General features: G+C 39.0%; 1 protein-coding gene across 1 annotated transcript; it reads right to left on the bottom strand.

The window, feature by feature from the left end:
• Positions 1 to 1,275: 1,275 nt before the first annotated feature.
• Positions 1,276 to 20,067, bottom strand: apc2 (APC regulator of WNT signaling pathway 2). Its single transcript, XM_053635087.1, has 14 exons — positions 19,927 to 20,067; positions 17,236 to 17,326; positions 16,754 to 17,036; positions 15,760 to 15,868; positions 14,124 to 14,237; positions 13,675 to 13,770; positions 11,239 to 11,331; positions 10,563 to 10,944; positions 10,359 to 10,457; positions 9,879 to 10,018; positions 9,689 to 9,766; positions 9,488 to 9,604; positions 8,457 to 8,671; positions 1,276 to 8,366 (listed from the first exon to the last, which is right to left on the bottom strand). Exons 1-14 carry the CDS (start codon positions 20,065 to 20,067, stop codon positions 2,774 to 2,776), a joined length of 7,551 nt encoding a protein of 2,516 aa, XP_053491062.1. The 3' UTR covers positions 1,276 to 2,773.
• Positions 20,068 to 25,247: the final 5,180 nt, after the last annotated feature.

The following is a 25,247-nucleotide window of genomic DNA, read 5'->3' on the forward strand; positions in this document are numbered from 1 at the left end:
GCATTTATATGTAGAGAGAACACATTAGATATTTCTGTTTAATTCTTCAAAGCCCATTTTTAGTTGATCAGTTCATCATATAGCTATCTGAACAGAAGATTTAACTGTTAGCATTCTGCTGTCCATGTACTTGTTTTGTGGTGATTTCAGCAATTGCCTTTGAATTTAAAAGTAACATCAGTTATTGTGTCCTGCACTAATATTGGCACCCTTGGTAAATATGAGCAAAGAAGGCTGTGAAAAAGTGTTTTTATTGTTTAATCGTTTGTTCAAAAAATTCACAAAACTATTCCGGTTTCATGGATATCAAACAATTGCAAACACAACACAGGTTTATAAAAATAAAATCTTTGTTAAATATAGGTGTGCAACAATTATTGGCACCCCTATGAATTCATATGAGAAAAATATAACAAGTTTATTCCTATTGATATTTTACTTATTTTAGTACACCTGGGTGACTAGGAACAGGAAATTGTTCAACCATGACTTCCTGTAACACATAGGCCACATTCCCTTAGTCATTCGTAACAATGGGTAAGACCAAGGAATATAGCTGTGATGTGCAGATAAAGGTTCTTGAGCTTCAGAAAATGGAAAGTGGGTATAAGAAAATAGGACAAGCACTGAAAATACCCATTTCCACCATCAGGGCAATAATTAAGAAGTTCCAGTCAACTGGAAATGTTATGAAGCAACCTGGAACAGGACGCATGTCTAAATTGTCTCAATACACTGTGAAGAGGATGGTTCGAAAAAATCTCCAAGGATCACAGCTGGAGAATTGCAGAAGTTAGTTAGTCTTGGGGTCAGAAAGTCTCCAAAACTACAATCCGAAGTCACCTACATCACAAGTTGAAGGGTTTCAAGAAAAAAAACCTCTACTCTCATCTAAAAACAAACTCAAGCGTCTTCAGTTTGCCAGACACTACTGGAACTTCAAATGGGATCGGGTTCTGTGGTCAGATGAAACCAAAATAGAGCTGTTTAGCAATAAACACCAGAGGTGGTTTTGGTGCACACAGAGAGGTAGCCATATGGAAAAGTACCTCATGCCTACGGTTAAATATGGTGGTGGCTCTTTAATGTTTTGGGGCCGTTTTTCTGCCAGAGGACCTGGACATTTTGTTAGGATACATGGCATCATGGACTCTATCAAATATCAACAGATATTAAATGAAAACCTGACTGCCTCTGTCAGAAAGCTTAAAATGGGCCATGGTTGGATCTTCCGGCAGGACAATAATCCAAAACATACATCAAAATCAACACAAAAATGGTTTACTGACCACAAAATCCAGGTCCTGCCATGGCCATCCCAGTCCCCTGACCTGAACCCCATAGAAAACCTGTGAGGTGAACTGAAGAGGAGAGTCCACCAGCGTGGACCTCAAAATGTGAAGGATCTGGAGAGATTCTGTATGGAGGAATGGTCTCAGATCTCTTGCCATGTATTCTCCAACCTCATCAGGCATTATAGGAGAAGACTCAGACCTGTTATCTTGGCAAAGAGAGGTAGCACAAAGTATTGACTAAAAGGGTGTCAATAATTGTTGCACACCAATATTTTACAAAGATTTTTTTGGTGATAAACCTGTTGTGTTTGCAATTGTTTGATATCCACAAGAGAATTTTTGTGAATCTTATGAACAAAAGATCAAAAGGTTAAACAATAATGACAATTTTTTACAGCCTTCTTTGCTCATATTTACCAAGGGTGCCAATATTAGTGGAGGGCACTGTATAGTGGAAGTTGATCAGAGAGGTTTTACATTGTTCTTCTTGAGTATTTCCCCCAAATCACATTTGATTTTTCTTGCTTTTGATGACACAAGCATACCTGATCATACACAAACTGACATTACCAAAGCATTCAACAAGCAGAAACACTGTACAACCACCTAAGTGTTTTACATATAATTGTCGAACAGTTTAACAAGTAATACTGATGTGTGATTATTTCCCCCCATAATTTCCTCTATACTTATTCTCAGAGGAAAGATTGTTCAACATTAATAACATACATACATATGTGCACTAAGTGACTATTAAGCATGCATGCAGTAGTGCCGCAGGATACTTTTTGCTTACTGGGAAGCATTAGAGAGACTTTGTCTGCAGTTATTTACAACAGCATCACTAAATTCCAACATTACATTATGCTTTTGCGCTGCTAAGTTGGGCTGATCTACCACAAATATATCTATCTGCAATAATAAAAGTGAAGGCTAAGGGCTTTTAGAATAATTGACAGTGTGGAATAATGGCATACAAGAAATAATGGTATACTTGTAATGCATACATGTTTGTATTTTGTCTCTTGCAATGTAACAGTCTTTTCAGGTTTTAGGTGGAACTTTTTTTTTTTTTTTTTTTAAATGAACGAGTCTCTTACATTGGATGATTTGCATATTATTCTTCATGAATGCAGAATTGTCTACTGTGGTCCATAAAGTAGAGTATGTATTTTGTGTGATTAGGATTTCCAACAGAACAAGCAATGGTTCATAAATGTAACTTTACAAAACTGTCAAAAAAAGTTCAGCTTCATGTTTATGTCAAGTTCCATACGTAGCTTAAAACCATTGTGGTTTGATGAAAGATTCCACTGTTCATGCTAATTTGTCTACACCCAGCTTCCTGTGATAAAAATACAAAACCCATGAATACAATGTCTGTCAAAAGCAACATCCGAGGTATACAGATAATGTTGCTCATTAAACCACCTGAGTTTTTATAGAATCAGGAACAAGTCAACCTTTCAACAATGGCACTACGATTCAAGTTTTTCACCAGACTTCTCAGGGATTGTTGATGCTTGGCTCTGTGTTTCTTGAGAGCAATAGGTCATAGGGCTGGGGACATAGTTGAATGGAGTTACTCTGACAGCCTTGCTGGGAGCGCTCTGACGGAAGGGACCTATGACCCCACTATGACCGCTCTCCACAGATTGAAAGGTTGAGGTCGAAGCTGTGCTGTAGTTTTTGAGGGATCCATCAGAATCTCCATCTTGCAGGTTATTCCCAGAGGCCAGGCCGATTCTTCTGAGAAAGGCCATCCTAGCTACCTCTTCTGAAATCATAGAACCATTTTCAATTGTAGGTGATGTGCTTGAGTTGGTTTTATTAGTTGATAAGTCCTCGGTTTGAACCGTTGCATCACTCGTCTTGCGTGATATTAGTGTAATTGTTGGCAATTTTCCTGGCAGTGGTGGTGGCATTGGTTTGTGCCCTTCAGGGGAAGGCACCAGTGGAAGTGCAGTTGGTGGGAGAGTACTCTTTAATATCTGGGGAACATCTTCATCACGGATTCTCCTCCAGGTGACTTTATTGTTATTATTCCGTGATCCAGCTCTATTCTGCCTCTGTTTTGTGTCCTTCTCACTCTTGGCCTTGACACTTGAGTCTGAAGAGGATGAGCGCAATGAGGAGCGACTGGTAACACGACTTAAGATATTTATACTGGGGGACGAAGAATACCTTTTGAATGTATCCTCTCTTGTCTCCCTTAGATTTGACTCGGGTAAAGTTCTCTGAGGCATCCTGCAGGGACTTTCTGAACTTGTTCTCCTGGCTGGACGTTTCACTGTGAAGTTCCTGTCACTGGAGTTTGCCCTTGGTAGAGCCTCACTCTGCTTGAGGATGCCTTGTTCATGACTATACCTTGGCCCTTGGGGTCCCTGCACTCTTCTTGGACCTTGTACTGCTGGCTTCAGTTCTTGACAGCGAGAAGAACATAGGAAAACTGCTGGGGCTCCTGGACATGTTCTTCGCGGAGATACATGTTGGGATGTAGGAACAGATCGTGAGCAAGGAACATTCTGTCTTGATTCTTTGATAAAAGTAAGTTGTCTAAGGAACCCATTGTGATCTGATTCACCACTGCTTGAATGAGCAGAGGTCATGCGAACTAAATCCAGTCGATTGGCTGGTGAAATTCTCTTTCCTGATAACTGACTATTTTGTCTACTAATGCTTGCAAGCTGGTTGGTTACTAATGGTGAAACTGCTTTTGACTGCTTTGATGAATTCTGCATGAATGGTATTCGGACAGGAGATTTCTGTGTTTTGTTGTCAGCAGATCTTGGGTTTTGATTGGACATGGAGGTGCCTCTTTTTTTGTCTGGTGGACTGTCTGGATCTGAGGTCACCGTTTTCTGATTTTGTTTAACTGTTTGGGTCGAGGGGGCTACTTTTTTCGGAGGTTGCCTTGAGGGAGTTGAACTTTGAGATGATCCAGATGAGGAACTCTTTGGAATCCTGGCAGGAGGAGTTGAACTTCTCTTGGGTAATGAAAACTGAGTAGAGTCACTAAGGTGCCCCAACCTATGAAGACTTCTGGACCGGTGTTGAGCTAAGGAAGGATTTTTTGGGCCATCGGGTTTAGGCATCACCTTCTTAGGTGGTGGCCGCTGTGAAAGCATTTTCTCTTTCTTGGGAGTGTATATCACTGTTCTGCCTCTGAAAACTACAGGGAAGTTCGGTACTGGTTTACGTGGGGCAAAATCAAGTGGCTTATTTGCCTTTTTGTTTTCTTTGACCAGCTTCTTCTTGTCATTGATGTCAGGCTTTGGGGTAAAGCTGGATCCAGATATAAATGAAAGAACAGAGTCTGATTCTGATGATGGTTCCTGGGACTTTGAAGCTTGTAACTTTGTGATTATTGTATTTGCACCCTCCTGTATTGCCCTCCATTCAACACTGTTGAGATCTGAATCTTTATCAGATGCCATTTCTTCACTGTCCAGATCATCTTCAGGATCCCAATGCCCAGTTTCCTTTTGAGTAGTTTTCTGTTTTTGTTTAGTCTCTCCTTTCCTTTTTCTGGTGGCTTGCTTTTTCTTTTGCTTTGGCATAGCGGATGTTATGCATTTTAACAAAAGATCATCTTCTGAGTCCAGGCTGACAGAACTTGGTGAAGTGTTGTCTTCATATTTATTTTGGCCTTGCTGGGTTTTTGGGGTACACTGACTTGTGTTGGATATTATATTGTATTTATTTCTCAACTTTACATGCTGACCTTTCCCCTGTTCCTCAAACATCTCTACATCACTCAAAGAGCTGAGAGATGAGCTGAGAGAGTAACATGGGGGTGCTTCTTCCATAATTAGATTTTGCTTGATTCTGTGAAACCCATGTCTCTGGAAATTGTCCGCACGACCTTTTGAATTAGCATAGTGCAGACCTACATTATTTTTGTTTAAATTATTAAACTGTTTCTGTCTACCTCTTGTCATCACCCCATCACTGTTAGCCATATCAGTATCGTGAAAGGAGTACATGGCTTCCTCTGTTGCTGCTGGATGACGCATGGAGTGAAAAGCTGCATTTTCTTGTGCTTTACTTCTAGAGTATGAGTTCTGACTTGGGTACGCCTCTTTACTTGGCTTTATGATTGGAGGGGCTATATGGGGCATACTTTGTGACAGCCCCTGTCCCTGCTTTTGTATTTGTCTGATTGGGGATTGGCTTTGGACTCTTTGCTGAGTCATCTTTGCTGCCATTTCCTTACTTTGTATAAGTAATCTTTGGGTAGGAGTCATATGTTTAATGGTTTGGTTCATTTGGTTTGTTACTATTTCAGATTGACATGCCATTTTAGATGATTTATGGAAACGAGAAAATAGCCGCAACTCTTCGATTCTTTTTGCCTCTGTATCAATAAGCTCCTGTGTCTCTTTATTTCTGGAACGCCAATCTCTTGAACCCTTCACTTTGAGGGGATATTGAAGAGTCTCATCACTTAAGGAAGTGGTGCTTGAAAAATAAACAGGAGTACCTTCAGCGGAATCAGTGTATGAAGAATCATCATGATGAATATCTTTCGCAGACATTCCGGCCTTCCTCCCAGAACACATCTGATTGTTATTATTCTGGAGCACCATGTAGACTGGTAACTGCACAGATCTTCGAGCTTGGGTGTTAAGTACTTGGTTTGAGAGTGTAGACATTAAAGTGGGTCTTACTTTCTTAAACCTTGAGGGCATGGCTGAATTAATGCACTCTTTGAGAATTTCAATGTCATCATCTGAGTTGCCCTCACTGTACTGATCTTGATCCACACATGATGGATAATTAGCAGGATTTCTCTTACCAGAGTATACTGGTTCATTGTCTTGTTGATTTAACAAAGGAGTAAGTTTGAGCTCTACATCTTTTTGGACATAGTGCTCATGCAGAGGAAGGGCACTAAGACTAGATGCACAAGAAAAGTTCTCTAACGGTTTTTCAACAGTGAAGTAGATCATTGTGTCTAGGTCTTGTGGCAAGTTAAACCTTTCCTTCAAGTCAGCAATTTCCATGAACTTACGCAAGCCATTTTCCCACTGGCCTCCAATACCACCAATATTTTGCTGCTCTGGTGCACTTGCTTCAGCACAGCATGGAGTCTTACTGCGACTGGGTGGCATGGTTTGTCCTGGGCTGTCTGGGAGATCACTTGGACTCACAGTTCCACTTATCATTTCACTACAAGGATCACTTTGTATAGAACTGGCAATTGATGGAGACTCAAAGCTACCCAGTGAACTTACAGAGCTACAACGACTCATCACAAGCGGCGTCTCATGAAGATAATTCTCAGAGGAACTGGATGGAGTCCTGTCCTCAAGTATGACTGCTGCTGCTTCCCTAAGAAATGTCTTTTCATGTCTCATTGGAATCTCAATGGGATCAGAAATACTGCTAGTAGTGGGGCAAGTTTTCTGGTCAGTCATAAGCAGTTGACTATCACTGAGATCCTCTAGTGTTTCATCTTCTTCTTCCTTCTTAATTATATCATCATCTTCCACCTCAATAATTTCAAGAGATGAGTCACTCTCTAAATCATTTTCACTTTGTCCATCAAGGTCTCCATCTCCAGAAGAAAGAGAGGACAGAGAGCTACAGCGTGAGAAGCAGATTGGTGTATTCTCCACCGAGTACTTCTGTGGGGTCTCTAGTTGACCTATTGGGCTTCTTGAAGAGCATATAGGAGAGAACTTGCTAATACTTTCTCCAGATGTTACAGTGGGGACCCATGCTTGTTTTTTCACTGCCTGGGATGCCTGAACATTGACTGTACCAAACATGGCATTCTGGGTTAGTGGAACATGTTGATAGGAGGGGGAGAGCTTAATGGTAGGTATACTGGCATCAGAAGATACCCTGGTTGATACAGTGGCTGGTGTCGCTATAAGAGGTTCTTGGCCTTTTTCTTCTTCTCTGCTACAGTCAGGCAATTTGAAATCTTTTGCCATGTCAGAATCTCTCTCAGGTATCTCATTCTGACATAGTAATTTGGATAAACTGGCACCACTATTTAGCAATTCCTTGTGAGCCACCTTGAGTTCAAGCTTGTTTGGACGTCTTTGCTCTGCTGGCCGAATGGAACTTTGAATCTGATCATTACTACCACAGCAGCCATCACTATTGCTACCACTGTTAAGGCTGTCATTGGATATACTTGAGTTCACTGTTTTTAGCCGTAACAGAGCATGGGCTTTGTTGAGATGGTCTTTGTGTGCGAATGAATTATCAGAAAGATGGCAGGGAGAACACAGCTTAGCTCGTGCCTCATGGAGATCATCAGGCCCATAATTCCAATCTGCAAAATGGTCCTCAGAATTGAGACTAAAGCTATCCTCTGAGGATGTGTGCATGGTAATATTTTCCACTAGCTTATCAATTTTAGCCACAGTATTGGTGATCTTTTTTGCTAATTTTTCAGCCGCCATGGTGACTTCATCATCAGGAGATTGTGTCTTTTTATTCTCTGTTTGTAATGGCTCCATATCTCTCTCAAGTTCTCCCTCCCTCCTGCGGGGTTGATTCTGAAGGAAGTTTGAGTTATTCAAAAACATAGAGAGCATGGAAAATGTTCCTGTTTCTATGCTACTCGAAACATTTGGGGCCTCATCATCATCGAAACATCCAGAATCTGAGGCATAGTCCTTGGCCAAGCTTTCAATGTGTCGTAGGGGCTTGTTAATGTTCATATGCCTAGGGCTTTGCTTCTCGATTGAATCAAATGTTTCTGCCAGGTGCTTTGCATCTAGCTCAGCCTCCAGTGCTTTCTGCTTTCTCATATAGAGTGAGGGCATGCAGGAGCCTGGCGATATAACAGCAGTATCTTTATATTTGAGTGGACGGTTGGTGAGGAGGTTTCTCAGAGCAGCAGCACTTCCCATGGCTATCATCTTGTGCTTGGAATGAATGAGATTTCGTAGCATGCTAACAGCTCCTAGGTCCCACAGTAGTTCTTGGTCCTTTGGACTTCGAGCAGACAGATTCCACAGGGTTCCACATGCATTGCTCACAATTGTTAAACTGTGTGATCGCAGGTGTTGTAACAAAGTCTGCAGGCAGTTGTGATCCCTGAGGACTTGTCTAGAGAGCAGGAAAAGGGAAAATATTATTGAAGCAATTGAAACAAAGACCCGATTAAAACATTAGTCCAACAAGAGTTCTGAGTAGTACCTGTAATCATCACGGGTAGCAATAAGACTGGATACATTACGCAGGATACCTCCGCCACTTTCAATGATTGCCAGGGAGTTGGTCTGACACTGGTAGGTAAGGGTACCCACCAGAAATCCTAGAGCACCATCAACGGAGCAAATTGCCATCTTATTTTCAGTGCTATGTGCTGATAAATTCCATAAAGCACTTAACACACTTTTTAGGGTGGATTCCTGTATGGAGAAATGAAGCAGAAGCTTTAATACGGAGTACCATGCAAACATTTACTATGTTTATATGGACAGCAGTAATCTAATTATTGACCTTATTCTGAATAAGACAATATTGTGATTAAGGTGTTTACATGAGCTGTGTTTAGAATATTCCTTTCATATTCCCGTTTTACATGTTATAGAAAATAGATCGATTAACGGCACACGTCATTATGTCCCCACGCCACACCGTCCGAAGTTCCCTCCAGAATTTCACGTATCGACATACAGTTCGTCTTCGTTATGGTACCGTATACAGTTTAAAGTGCAGTTAATTATTTGTCGTGCTATACGTGAAAATAGATGACTGCTTGAAGCTGTGGGCGGCGTCTGAAACCGCGTACTTATCTTCTATATAGTAGCTGAAATACATGTATTACACCTGCTATATACATGTATTTCGCCTACTATATAGTAGGTAAGTATGCGGTTTGGGAGGCAGCCGTGCTCTCTTGTTTGCTGTCAAACGGTTGAGCTCTGCCATGTGTGTACGTGTCCTGTCGGAAAATGCGGTGAAAACTCCCACACGACGTTAATAGTGTGATTAAGGTGTGTACATGTCTGTAATGCACGTCCATAATGCGACTAAAACAGGAATACTCCACACGTCTTAATTCCATTTGTGTTTACTTTAATCGGATTAAGGTCATCAATAATCGCTGTTTACATGCTAGTTTCTTAGTCAGAGTATCGTCTTAATCAGGTAAATATCAGATTATTATTGTCCATGTAAATGTACTGATTCTAACTGTTATCCATTAAATACTTGTATTTTACCTTTGTAGCCTGAAGTGCACAGCTCATTAGCGCCGATACACTGCCAACATCCCGAAGGGCTCTCTTACTGGTGATATCAGCACGCCATGAAAGGTTCCTAAGAATACTTGAGACCACCTATAGGAAACAAAATACAGCAAATTTCTTAAGGCCAAATTAATAAAACATGCCCTTAAAATGAAAATGGACCATTTGATTTACCTGATGTAATTCCTCACTATCAGATGCCAGTTGAGAAACAATGGCTTGAAGACAGCTTTTCTTAGAGCAAAGTGTGGCCTGAAATAAAAAACAAAAACAAAAAACAAAAACATGACATCAATATAAAACGCCATGAAATTCTTTTGCTCTACATTAAATGTTATTAAATCTCTGTACTGGTTTAGTTTACCTTATTTACAACATCTCCATATGTAAGGTTAGTGAGTGCCATGCCAGCATATCTTCGCAGGGCCATATTCAAAGGCTCATTTTGCATACCATACAGTTCGTGTTCCAACTGCATAAGCTCTGCAATAGCCTGAAGTCCACCTGAAACAGACAGACTCGCAATGAACTTTCTGCAGCGCTACAGTAAATTCTTTACACAGTCTCAGTACCTGTGTGCTTCCAGAACACAAATTTGAAAATCCAACACAAATGCTAATCTATAGATAGACTATAGCAGACTATATTCTTGCATGCTATACATTTTTGAGTAATTAACATTGTGTTCAGGTTTATTCTACTGTCATATGCAATATTTCATAGTTAGTCGACAAAGCAATCAAGATGAGATCAAGTATATGATTATAAATTTATATTTATTGATAAACTGATATTGATGAATATTGATAGATTGTAAATCTAGACGATAAAATTTTCTAGTTACCAAGTTCGTTCATGGCTCTTCGATAGTCCTCCTCAAAGGAAAGTTTCATTATGGCACATATTGCCTGGCAAATCTGGGGATCTAGGGGCTCTGGGATGTCTGCATAGTTCAAATTAAGACATGTATTTGTCAGCGTAACAGACAGCATAGCAGTTTGACTAAACATTATGACTAAATGAGGTTAGTTTCATTCTCTGTACTTACCTGTGGTCTTTGTACCACTAGGTGACGGGGTTTCTAGGTGGTTCTCAATCCAATCCCAGCCATTCTCACAGTGTGAGCGTATCTGCTCCAGTACATGCAGTACCCTCATCTCACGCCGTGCTTGGCCCTCATCAGGCTGTGAGTACACAATGTTGTGCAGAGCAGCACTAGCCCGAGATCGAGCCTCTCGGCTGCAGCCTGTGGCATCAGGAGTCTTTCCGGTACTTACATCATGCAGTATTTGCACAAGCAAGGGGACACAGCCAGACTTGCGCATGGCAATGCAGCTTTCCTGTGAGCTGGACATGGCTAACAAGACACGGGACATCTCCTCTCGATCTCTAGAGGCTAGCATAGACAACAGCCAGAACATCATCTCCACCTAAAGTGTGCAGAACAGCATATTCAGTGCTACAGTGCCATATTCTGACTGATGGAGCTATAAATCACAATCCTGGACTATTTATCAAAAATTGTTGAGCAAATGCTTTCCCATGAAGCATTTATATATACTCATATTTCTCAAACATCTCTGTTCCACTTTATACACTCTCTGTTAAAGCGATTAATGCTATGGGTTTTGGGAATACACTTGATACATATACATCTGTATAGTGGTTGTTAAATCAGTAGGACTTGTATGACTGATACAAAGTAAAACACATTAGTGTCATACTTTGTTCCCGGCTTCTCCAGGTGCCTCCATAGTGCTAGTGCTTGCTCCATTTTCCATTTCAGGTACTGATGCTTTGGAAAGGCTGTCAACATTCTGCAAAAAGAAAAAAAAAGATGCGTTTGTTACAGTTGTAATGAATACGGTTTGAAATCATACTATTCTTTGTGTAATGTTATTACAAAGAGAGATATAAAATACTAGAATACAAGATACAAAAAAAGCTGCATTCTGCAGCTGCTGTACATTAAAAGGTTTCAACTGTAATATTTGCATATGGCAACCATGGCAAATCCACCGACAGTCAAGGCAGCAAATTCACCCTTTCATCCTTGAGCCAATCACTATGGCAACCTTTGCTGTTGCATGGGATGGGGAGGATGGGGAAGCATGTGATCCTTTCAGGGCTAACCAGACTAATGTGAATTCTGCACTGAATATCCTCAAAATAATCAGGTTTACATGTAATGGAAATGAGGAAATTAAGTATGTACTGTATTAGGTAGTCTTCTTGTCTTGAAAAGATCCTTTGTTTATCCATAAGTCTGTTACAACTGTTGATCATTTTACATATATCTCCTATTTTCACATGTGGCATAATTAATCTGTTTTTATACACTGCTATACGTTATTCGTCTTATTCGGATAAGTTATATCAATAGTAGTAATAACCCTTTAGATTCTTCTACATTTCTGCATAAATATGACCTAAAACATCATCAGATTTTCACACAAGTCCTAAAAGTAGAACTCATTTAAAACGAGAACTCATTTAAACAAATGAGACAAAAATATTATACTTGGTTATTTATTTATTGAGGAAAATGATCCAGTATTACATATCTGTGAGTGACAAAAGTATTTGAACCTTTGATTTCAGTATCTGTTCCATTAACTGTCTGTTCCATTAACTGTTGATCAGTCCTGCACATTGGCTTGGAGGAATTTTATCCCGTTCCTCAGTACAGAACAGCTCCAACTCTGGGATGTTGGTGGGTTTCCTCACATGACCTGCTTGCTTCAAGTCTTTCCACAACATTTCTATTATATTAAGGTCAGGATTTTCACTTGGCCATTCCAAAACATTAACTTTATTCTTCTTTAACCATTCTTTGGTTTGGTTTTCCTTTAGATTTCGCTGAAATAATTCAGAATTAATTGTTCCATCAATGATGGCAAGCCGTCCAGGCCCAGATGAAGCAAAACAGGCCCAAACCATGATACAACCACCACCATGTTTCACAGATGGGATATGATTCTTATACTGGAATGCAGTGCATCTCTAAAACTCTTTAAAACTCTTTTAGCCTGATGAGCATCAACAACACTGAGGTCCTCAGAAATCTCCTTTGTTCGTGCCATGATACACTTCCACAAACATGTGTTGTGAAGACCAGCCTTTGATCCCTGTTCTAAAATAAAACAGGGCGCTCACTCACACGTGATTGTCATCCCACTGATTGAAAACACCTGAATCTAATTTCACGTTCAAATTAACTGCTAATCCTAGAGGTGCACATACTTTTGCCACTCACAGATATGTAATATTGGATCATATTCCTCAATAATAAATGAAATTAAATAAATAAATGACCAAGTACTTTTTAAAGTACAAATTAAGAAACGTGTACATTTAATAAAGAAACAAACAAATATATAACCACTGTAGCCCAAGTAAGTTATGACATATAAAATAGACAGAGAGCTAGCAGAGCCCCGTCTCAGAAACACCAGCTTCTGTGATCACAAATGCCATCTTCACAGTAGGGAAATATAAAATATAATTTTATTTGACTAGATTTGTATTTGCTATAAATCTATTTAATAATATGTGATCTACTAATTGTTTTATTGAGTTAATTTTAATTAATGCTGGGATATGCATTTGGTCCTGCAATTATAGAATTATTCAGTTACTTCTTTATGCATGGAGTGACTTTTTCTACAGCTGGACTTGTTAATCTTCTCTGTATTTGCGATGCACCTGAACATATGAACATGCATCTATTCAGAAACGAGATTGAACTATCAATATTTAACAGAAAACTCACTATGGTAAAAGCAAAGCTACATCACTAGGCTTTTAATATTGGTTATAGATGCTTTTGGTAATTTATCTGACAAAGCTTTAGTAGTATCCTCTATATCTGGTTCAGTTTCCTGCAATAAGCAAATTCATTCATTCATTCATATTCAGTAATTACTGTATATATTCTATATGTAATTGTTCTCTGATTTAATAGAAGGTTAAAAATGCATTATGTATACTTGTGAATAAAATATAATTTTACCAAATATTGCAACAAATACCAGTTAAAAAAAGAAGTAGTTTTATATTATATGCCATGCTTAGCCAGGTTTTAAATGAACTATGATACAGGTGCTGGGGTGTTATATGTTTGGGTTAGATGTTTGTGTTAGGAAGGGTCATGGTCTTACTTGGTTCTCTGACTGGCCAATCTTCTCCTGTGGACAACGTGAGCCTTGTGCCTCCTGTAGCTCCTTATCCAGCTGCTCCAGACGGGTCACACGGATCTGCAGGTACATATAGGCTTACTGTTCACAAATTGAACTGAAATACAATTTTCTTTTTACATAAAATTATTATTATTATTATTTATTTTATTTTTTTTTTAGAATTTTTTAAGTGAAACATTATACATATTTTATACATATTGTGAAATACCATTGATATTTATTAGCAATAGCAAGATTCTGTGAGTGGACTTTTTTACACAAGTTATGCTCTACTTTGTCAGTTCTACTACAGGGGAGCTCATGAAATGTTTTGTAGACTAATATGTCATACACGGAAGAACGTTTTAAAACTCTCAGATGCCTCATTGGATAGAAATGAAATGAAATGAATATTTTGAAATATTATTCACCTGTGTCCTCTGGACCATTTCATCACTGGTCCCAAAACGTTCCTCCATGACTGAGCGCAGTTGCTGGACCTCAAATTCTAGCTGCTGGCGAATAAGGTCCATTTGTATGGAGAACTGAGACACAGAAAGGAAATTTATGTTACAATAAACACATACATATTGTATATTCATGCATACTATATACAGTGCCCACCACTAATATTGGCAAAGAAGGCTGTGAAAATTGGTGTTTAATTTTTAACCTTTTGATCTTTTGTTAAAAAAAAATTCACAAAACTACTTTGCTCTCATGGATATCAAATGACTGCAAACACCACACAGGTTTATTTAAAAAATTATATAAAATTATTATATAATTTTTTTAATTTATTTTTTTAGTATACCTGGGTGACTAGGAACAGGAAATTGTTCAACCATGACTTCCTGTTGCACAGGAGTATAAATATGAGGTAACACATTGGCCAAATTCTCTTAGTCATTCATAACAATGAGTAAGACCAAGGAATATAGCTGTGATGTGTGGCAAAAGGTTGTTGAGCTTCACAAAATTGGAAGTGGCTATAAGAAAATAGCACAAGCATTGAAAATGCCCATTTCCACCATCAGGGCAATAATTAAGACGTTCCAGTCAACTGGAAATGTTATGAATCAACCTGGAATTGGACATGAGTCTATATCGTCTCAACGTACTGTGAAGAGGATGGTTCGAGTGGCCAAAAAATTTCCAATGATCACAGCTGGAGAATTGCAGAAGTTAGCTGCGTCTTGGGGTCAGAAAGTCTCCAAAATTACAATCCGAAGTCACCTACATCACCACAAGTTGAAGGGTTTCAAGAAAAAAGCCTCTACTCTCATCTAAAAACAACTCGAGCGTCTTCAGTTTGCCAGACACTACTGGAACTTCAAATGGGATCGGGTTCTATGGTCAGATGAAACCAAAATAGAGCTTTTGGGTAATAAACACCAGAGGTGGTTTTGGTGCAGACAGAGAAGTAGCCATATGGAAAAGTACCTCATGCCCACGGTTAAATATGGTGGTGGCTCTTTAATGTTTTGGGGCTGTTTTTCTGCCAGAGGACCTGGACATTTTGTTAGGATACATGGCATCATGGACAAATATCAACAGATATTAAATGAAAACCTGACTGCCTCTGTCAGAAAGATTAACATGGGTTGTGGTTGGATCTTCCAGCAGGACAGTGATCCAAAACATACATCAAAATCAACACAAAAATGGTTTACTGCCCATTAAATTAAGGACCTGCCATGGCCATCCCAGTCCTCTTACTTTGTCCCCTGACAAAGATATATATATATATATATATATATATATATATATATATATATATAGATAGATATATATATATATTTTTTTAATAAACCTTTGTTTTGTTTGCAATTGTTTGATCTCCATGAGAGCAGAGTATTTTTGTGATTTTTTTTAAACAAAAGATCAAAAGGTTAACCAATAAAGAAAATTTTTGATAGCCTTCTTTGCTCATATTTACCAAGGGTGCCAATATTAGTGGAGGGCACTTTAGCTATAAATCTAAATGAACAGTAATTTCATCAAAACACAGATACAGATAAACATATCCATAAAAACAGTGATGTAGAACACATCTGGAACTCTTACTGTGTCAATTCGAGGCAGCTCTGCCAGCCTCTGTGAAAGCCCCTGCAGCTGAGAATAATACCAATGGCGCTCTTTCTCCTCTTTCTCAATTTCATTCAGCAGCATGGTCCTATAAATATACCATACAGTTATCCAAATATCAATATGAGCCAAAGTAAATATTCAAATTATTTTAAACAGCCTCTGTATACTCCATGGCCACTTTAATAGGAACACATTCATTCAAATGCTCATTCATGAAATTATCTCAATTATGCCAATTATGTGGCAGCAGCACAGTGCGTAAAATCAGGCAAATACAGATCCAGAGCTTCAGTTAATGTTCGCATCAAATGGGGAAAAAAAATTCAGTGACTTTGACTGTGGTATGCTTGTTGAAGCCAGACAGGCTGGTTTGAGTATTTCCCAGTAAATAAACATCCAGTGACAATCAATTCTGCGGGCAGAAACACCTTGTTGATGAGCGAGATCAGATGAGAATGACCAGACCAGTTCAAACTGACAGGAAGTTTACAGTAACTCAAATAACCACTCTTTACAACCATGGTGAGCAGAAAAGCATCTCAGAATGCACAACACATCAAACACTGAGGTGGGTGAGCTACAACGGCAGAAGGCGACATCAGGTTCCACTCCAATCTAAGGCTACAATGGGAACAGGCTCACAGCTCAAGGTTTTGCATTCTTCCCTTTTCTAATATTTGATGTGAACATTAACTGAATCTCTTTCCATGTATACATCACACAATAACTACTTTCTAACACCCCAGCTTCCTGACATGCTGGGGTATGCAAAGAAAAGAATTTCACTGTGCATATGTATATGTGACCAATAAAGACTCATTATCATTATCATTCACTACACTACACTAGATTAAGAGAAGCACCATGAGATGCCGTGACCGTGCAAAGCTGTACAGACTGACTGTGTAAGTTTTATGTTTAAACCATTTGAGTAGGAGATAAGCAGCCTGTGTTATTGTGCAAATCTCGCCTCTCTTTGCGGAGCTCCTCTAGATGCTGGGCAGTGACACGGACCTCTCCTGTCACAGCTTGGTGGAGGTGTGTGGGGTGCACGGCCGTGCCCTCACCAGACACAGTGGAGCACTGGTGAGATGATGAGCAGACAGAACTCCTTGATCTGCTGATGCTGGATGATGGGAGTTGCATTCTGTCCTCACCGTCATTCGTTTGGTTGGCCATGGTCTCTGAGAATGCACGCAGGTTGTGTGGCTGGTACTTGAGTTCATAATAGTTGGTCAAGTCCATATGCAGCTCTGTGAACAGATTTCAAATAAAAGATTTTTCTACTTAATCTTCTGTTATTTTAGGGCACTGATTCTGCAACGGACCTCTGTTCTACATTCATATTGTGAAAGGTTTGTTGAATCATCGCAGTTCAAAACTAATGAATGAAATTCTGAAATATATTAAATGTTGTCATATAATGAAGAAGAAAATGATGGTTTCCGCTACCTTTGAGCTGGTCAAGCACATCTGCTCTCCCTGAAGAGGCGAGAGTGCAGGCTTCCTGATCCAGTTTACCTTGCAGATGCTTCAAAACCTCCTAAAATGGCAAGAAAGATGTTCAGTTATTATCTGCATTCAATCGTCCAAAGTGCTTATAAAAAAATAAAAAATAAAGCCCAACATAATGTAGCTCTACTGTAGTTTAAGAATCCTTTTGATCATCAAAAAAGGACAATAATTAAAATAGCCATTGAACAACATACTTTCTTCTCTGTAACCTCTGTGTGTGATATTCGCTTGGCTTCCTGATTTATCTAAAGACTGAATCAACTGACCTTCATGATAAAAGCTTGGCAGGGATTATCCAGCTGTGCTCAGCATCTGGGCATGTGCCATGGAAGGAATCATGGGATTGGATGCCCAAGCAAAATATCATGTAAGCCCATTATAGTGGTAGCTCTTGATTTAAGGTCAGCTATTTATGGTTTAACTAATGGTTTCTTTTCAAATAAGAGATCAAAAACAGGTCTGGATATCTTTTCATAGTCCGAGAAGTGTAATAACAATTTCGTTAAAAAAAAATACTCCATGGCTGCCAAGTTCATGTTTTATAGGAAATAAGTTACCAGAATTAAATCAGGTAAATATCCATAAAAAGGCAAATCATGAGTGCAGGAAGTATGTCTATGATGTACAGAACCATTTCTATTATAAGATATATGATAAAGATTGGCAGTGGGAAAGGGGGATTATGGGGTTTATAACCTTGTTTCCCACACAAAGGCTGAGAAAAAGAATGTGTCTCCCTTTTCCAATGCATGGATTTTTGGGGGGGCTAGTTTTAGGTCTTTTTGTGATGCAAAATACACCTGCTATATTCTGAATACACTAATGGCTGTAACCCATTTTTACATGTTGTAGATGTTATTTATTTACTCTTTTTTCATGGTATTTTCAGCAACCGACCCACCGGTTACCCAAGGACATTTCACACTGGCTAGTCACACTAGGATGGTACTATGGCTTCAAAATCAGCAGCCACTGAGACTTTGTGGCTTAACTTGAATGGCACTATACTGCTAAAATCACTATATTCTTTCTAATTCACAATCTAATTCCATAGTCTACATGAGGCCAGTCAATTTTAAATTAACCCCTGTTTAATTCCCATGGTAAATTAAGTCATAATTGTGTCCTAGTATACTGAAGGGTAGATGTTTTGAGCTTGTGAGTGACGAATCATCCAGGGGACTATGCACACTTTGTGGTTTCAACATTTATGTCTGCATTTTGTCCTTAACTTCCTCTGGGCCTCAGAATTTGTATCTAACACTAACTTTGCAATGAGCTCTAAATGCTAAGTGAGCTGGAGGCCTGGGCTTAGAATCATAATGAGCTCTTTAGAGGTATTAATTGCAAAGAATTTATGTCTCCCAGCATAGCTCAGAATGGGAGGGCTGACTGGGAAAAGAAGGATCCACCTGATTAATGCTTTGGAGTAGACTTCTTAATGGATTTCTGAACACTAACTTGGGAGATCTAAAGGCAGAGAGAGCTAAGCGGCCTTAATTCTTGTGTGATGTTATGTGATGTTTTTACTAAAAGCTGACCAATACTATGATACGATTTTTATGTGACCTTTATGCACTTGCCTTAATTTCTCTAATAACCGTCAAATACATTTCAGCCATCACATAGATCATGTTCAGACTGTCCTGAGGTTAACAAGATGAAATAAACGAAATAATTGAAATCTTAACACATGCGCCATCAGGAGGATCCCCAACCAGGCTTTCGTGTGTCTAGTTCTTTAAATGTTATGTAAATTGAATCACTGAAATGATGATAGGGTATTGGGTAAAGGGTATTTTAAAATGATTTATTAAATCGAAGCAGGGTCAGTGGGTAATTGCTAAACACAACATGAGGAAGTAAGACTAAATAATGAGTAAATTTGAAACGGGACTCTTACTGGAATCCAACATGACGATTTAGAGTAATGAGGATAACTCAGATATGCACCACATATCCAAGACCCAGGATCAATAGTGTGGTTAAGTTGGATCGTCTAATGGTTTCCATCCTTCGCTGCCAGCGTATATTCATTACAGGAACATTTTGATGTAAACTGTTCTGTGAGTTAAGGGTATTTCTGTGCTCAGGTTGTGAAAGCTGGCTATGACCCATTAGTGTCTCCAGTTATTTTATGGAAAGTAGGTCACTGCTAAAGCAAATACAGGCAATGGTGACTTTCCACCTTTCAATAAGCTCTAAGCTATGATGCTTAAGTGACACAAAATTCATTTAGGTCTAATTTGTTCTTCCATCTTTCCATGTTGCCAAGTTGGTATATATTAATGTGTTTTTTTTGGACATACACATATATAATTATGTATATTTATTATGAGCTACTGTAGCACACCCTACAAGACCTGCCATTTTGGAGATGCTGTGACCCATTTATGTAGCCATCACAATTTGGCCCTTGTGAAAGTCACTCAGATCCTTACGCTTGCCCATTTTTCCTACCTCCAACAGAACTGACTGTTCACTTGCTGCCTAATATATCTCACCCCTTGACAGGTGACATTGTAACGAGATAATCAATGTTATTCACTTCTCCTGTCAGTTGTTTTAATGTTATGGCTGATCTGTGTATTTATTTGGTGGATGGACCCCTCTAAAGTCGACGCTCACCTTCATATCAGAAGTTTCATTTTCCAGTTTGGACAAGTGGTGCGAGTTGTCCTCCAGCTCGCGGCGCAGGTGCGAGTTCTCCTTGCGGAGATCCTCCACCTGCCGCACCAGCTGGTCATAGGAGGCCACAGAGTTGGACATCATCACAAAATGGGGTTCCTGGAACAGATTAAAGGCCAGTGTTTAATAGTGGCACAAGCCATCACAAAAACAATTTAGGATATTCAACCCTTTGCTCGTGGTGCGTTTTAGGGCTGTATTTACTAAAAAAGGTGTATAAAGTCCAATTCACAGTGACAGACTTTCTATTTTGCTCAGATTGAAGTTTAGTACAGGAAAAATACACTTAATACACTTCACCATATGGGTACATACTGCTGTTTTCTGCACTCTATTGTCATTTGTGACTTTTGTTGGTATGCCACCAACAAAAAGAACACTTAATAAGCTGACCAATTTATTCTTCCTTGTCTCTTGTGCTTTGGCCACACAATATTTTAAAAACTGTGTGCAGCCTAAACAACTAAGCAGTGCCGAACAGCATATTGTATTGGTGATAAAGCTTTACTCATCACACACTAGTCCAGTCCATGTGTTTATTGTATGTACTGTATGTTCTACATGGTTAGACTGGTTGTGTTGCATTGTACGTATTGCCTTTTCCTCATTGTACTGAGTTTATTGCATCTAGTTATTGTCTTGTACGTTGTTGTCCATTTGCATCGCAATTTTCCCAGTTTTTATTACAGATCCTCTGGTGATTCACTGTTCTCACTTTGCATCAAGGCATCTGAGTACACAATTTAGCGCTACTGTATATGTGTATATTACTAGAATGACTATAAATCCTGCTATTCTCTCAGTCTTTCTAATGGTTCAAACTAGGGTCGTCACGGTACCAACAATTCAGTGGTCGGTACCAATACCAGTAAAATTCCACGGTACTCGGTACCAAAGCAAAACACAAAAACATGCTAATTGAACAATACACTATTTTATGAATATTTTGTTAAATATCAACATAAAATTTATTTTTTAAAATGCCATTCTGTATACTTCAAGTATATCATTATTAAAGCTACTAGAGTTATCCAGACAAGAGTAGAAATGGTTTTCCTGACTGATATTAAAGACATAAACAGTGCTAGCCACACATCTAATATTTTCTAACACATAAATTTCAGGCATATAGCTCATCAAAAAGCATCTGGTGTGTAAAATTAGTAAACCCCATCATGTGCTCACATTTATTTTACTACAATAAAAGTTTAAGCATTAAATGGTTAATAAGGACTCTTGACCGTATTAGCGTTAAAAGCGCATATGCTAACCATTAAGTAAGCATAAATGAGGATGTTTTATTGCAATAATACACCGGAAATAAATTATGCTACAACATTCATAATGCAACCGCTACCATCATTTTAAACTCACCTGCTTGAATAAATACTGCAGGTAAGCAGCCGCTCTTCCTGAAAGCACGGTTAATCTATCTGCACTGAAATTTTCAAGGGCGCGGCTTTTACACACTAAGCGGTAATAGCATCGAAAGCGGAAAACGAGCGTCTGAGAGAAATACATGTATTTCGCCTACTATATACTGGGTAAGTATGCGGTTTCGGACGCAGCCATGGTGACTGGCGGAGCTGCTGCTGCTTTGGCTCCAATGTCTTCTTGTTGCACGGTGCACACATGAAAAGTTCCCGACTGACCGCCTGTCAAACAGGGCGTCAGTACCGGGTTGACCCGGTACTACCAGTACTTATGAAAATCTGGTACCATCAACTTTTTTTCTTTTTAGTACCGACTTGGTACCGAAGTACCGGTACTTTTGACAACCCTAGTTCAAACAGTAAGAGAATTAGAGCGTGGACTGTGGCAAATTTAAAATACAAATAGGCCTAAATAAAATAAATTTCTAGTGTTAATTCAAATACGAACACAACGTCTGTTCATGCTGGCATGTTCTCGACTCATTTAATATAATATTTCCATTATTGCAGGCAGATTATTCTTCCTGAATAGTGTGAAAAATTATCAAAACTATTCCCTACTCCTTTTCCATTTTTGATATGGACGCTTCTCAGTCATAAAGTCAGCTAAGTATTGTTTTAGAAACTGCAAAAGAAAAAAAAAATGGAGACAGAATAATGCGGTTGTCCATCATTTTTACTTTTCATCTCTGATGTTTCAAGGTAATGCCAGTGAACAAATCAGGGGATGAAGATTAATAATTAATTTCCCCACCAATTGATCCTTTTATCACATGTATTCCCTGGTTTTTGTCTTTCTATTATTCTCTCTATTATTGCAGCGCATGCTCTTCCCTCGATGCAGAGCTCCATATTAGTGAATCGGGCTTTGTTGTGCAGTGCTCTCTCGGCACTGCCGCGGATGGGGGAGGTGGGTTTCAGCCTCACACATCTAGGAGATTTCTGTTAAGGCTTGCACAAATCATCCAGGGGAAGCATCTTCAACTAAACAGCACCTTAGAGGCTAGAAAATGAACCCAGTGTTTGGGATGTTTGCGATCACAGCACAGTGAAAATAGTACTTTTTAAATTGATATTTTACTGTAGTGCAATACGCGTTTCAATGTAATATTTCTACATGGTTATACAGCGCTTTAAAAGCGGAAAGAGCCAAATAATTTCATCCAGTTTAATAATAGTTCAATCGATATTTTCTCACATATTCAGTAAACTGAGCGTTCTTCTATTTATCAAAAAACCCACCCCCAGTTACTAGTTACCCAATATCTGAGCAGAACCAGCCATCTGTCTTTAAGAACAAGCTCGGTTATGTAAAGACAGTTCATGACTATGAATCGATGAGTAGCTCAGGCATGCTGATCAATACCAATCATTCCAGATGGGTGTGAATGGTAAAGCTGGGGGACTTTGTTCTACTGCATGCTCTCACTTCATGTTATCCAAATGGCATTCAGTGAAATGTGGCCACTATCAACACCTCACAGCGTGAATTTATCAGAGCTGAGCACATGTTAATATGCATGCGATTCAACATGGCCATTTGACACGTCGTGATAATTGCTCCGAATCAATAAGTCGATCAAGTCATTTGGCATTTCGTGGCAAACTCTAGAGCACATCAATTAGACAGAACTGGAAAGAAGGAGATGAAAGCGGGTATGTGTGAGACGGATTCAAACAGCAGATTGATGAGGATGTGGCACATGGAGCTCTCCACAGGGATTTAAACACAGCTGGTTCTTTTTCTCTGATATAAAAGACTGAATTTGTGACTGGTTGGACACCGGGCTGTGCCATTCCTCATTTTGCATCTTAATTAGCTCTTGGCTATGTCTGAATTTCTATTATGCCATACTGCACAGATTGGAAATGGGTGTTTCTCTTGCGTCCTTCGCTTTCTTCTCTGCTGCTCTTCTGACTGTGTTTTATCTGCACCAAAGCGGCCTGAATAATCTATCCCAAGATCTTGTCCCTTAAGGGAAATAATTCAGATGGAGCCCAGCATTGGTGAGCTGCCAATGAGGTGTTGCCATTCACAGTGTTTCCATAGTAACACCAAATCCTTGCTCTGATTTGCCAAAAAAGCAGCTGATGCAGTTTTCCATCTGTGAGCTACAGATTCTTGAGTGACACCTATGAGGTGTACTGTACACTAAGCTAGACCTTGGCTACATTTAATAAAACAACAGTAATTTCTATTCTATTTCTATCATTTCTATTATGTTCTTTCTAGTATGTATTAATGACATGTTTTGTTAAACACACCATGAGTATACAGTAGTTACCTATGGTCTATCACTATTTTGCGTTTCACTAAGACAGGAATTATGCAAACAAAATACAACATTTCAAATGAGATAAAGTCGATATTTAAGACTATACCAGTCTGCATATCCACACAGCATGCACGCTGATTATACAACGTTTGCCCTTCGGGCTCTACTCGGTTGATGTGTGTTACACAACAGGCGCTGTTAATGTTTCCACTGACGTCCATATAGGGCATTACAACTGACTTGATTTAGCGTAGTATTATGGTCTGGATTCTGTGAAGACACATGAAAAACTTAATGCAGACGAAAATATTTATTAAGGATTTTTCGAGAAATAAAAATACTGCATGTTTCACAGCACCTTCAAACTGTGAAATAATTTTCTGTGAAATAATCAAATTTGCACACATATACTGTATATAGGTTATATATATATATAGGGTGAATATTTAACCATTGTGTTTAAATGACCTCATAAACAAGCAATAAGTATAAGTTTGCATATTTTATTGGCAAATACTAGTAAATTGATACTAGCACTGTTCTTCTTCATCATCATCATCATCATCATCAATGAGTCTTTCTCTATAGGCTTAATGGGTTTACCTTCCAAGTGAGCCTAACTCTAATAAAACACTCATTTAGATTCCCATTAGGATGTGAGAATAAGTGGTTAATAAGTTCTACAAGGATTTAGCTTTCTTTATTCAATTGCTTTTTTATTATTATTTTTATTTGCTTTGGTCTGCAGCATTAATGTTGATTAAACTGTAATAAAACATACGAAACTCCAGTCTTCACAAACAAAGCTGGCAGTGTAAATCGAGTTAAGAATATTTTCCATATTTAAAAGAAAAGTAAACATTGCCATTGGTCTGCTGTGCTGTCAGACAAGGTTAAAGAGTGTCTTGTATATCATGTTCTATTGTGTCCATGGCACAAACACAAACACCTAAAAGTCCAGGACACACTGAATGAAACAACCACTCAGAACGGCCAAGGAACCAAGAAGCTTAATCTCCTGAACAACATGAATCAACCTTGTCTGGAGCAGTAACGAAGATTTATTAAAAATTTAGACAATGATTGAATCCAAAGGATTGACACTGAACAACCGTTTCTCACATGCCAAAGCAGGAATGTAATCAAAACCGAGCGCTGTGGTGTTGTTAAGGGCCTAATTTTCTGATATTGGCTGCTTAACTAGGCCACAAGCAGCAGGAGGGAGAACAAAGAAGATGGAGTGGAGGATGATCCCTCCATCGCCCCCTCCCTCCCTCCCCTTCTGCATCTCCCTCCACCCTCTTACTCTGAGACTGTCTGGTTACCAAGGAAACGGCACCTACGATGGGGTGGTGGCGAGCCTGAGAATTTCAATTCAAACACCAACAATAATTTAACACCGACAATAGCACTTGCACTACTGTATTTATGAGAAAAGTCTCAAGGTTAAAGCAATGATTACTTTCAATTCTGCGAATGCTTGTTGTTATAGTGGGCTTTTTTAATGAGACAGAGGAGCTGATAAATATTTTTAAATCACTAATCCACTAAT

Source organism: Ictalurus furcatus, chromosome 10 (assembly GCF_023375685.1).
Source record: "Ictalurus furcatus strain D&B chromosome 10, Billie_1.0, whole genome shotgun sequence".
Lineage (NCBI taxonomy): Eukaryota > Metazoa > Chordata > Actinopteri > Siluriformes > Ictaluridae > Ictalurus > Ictalurus furcatus.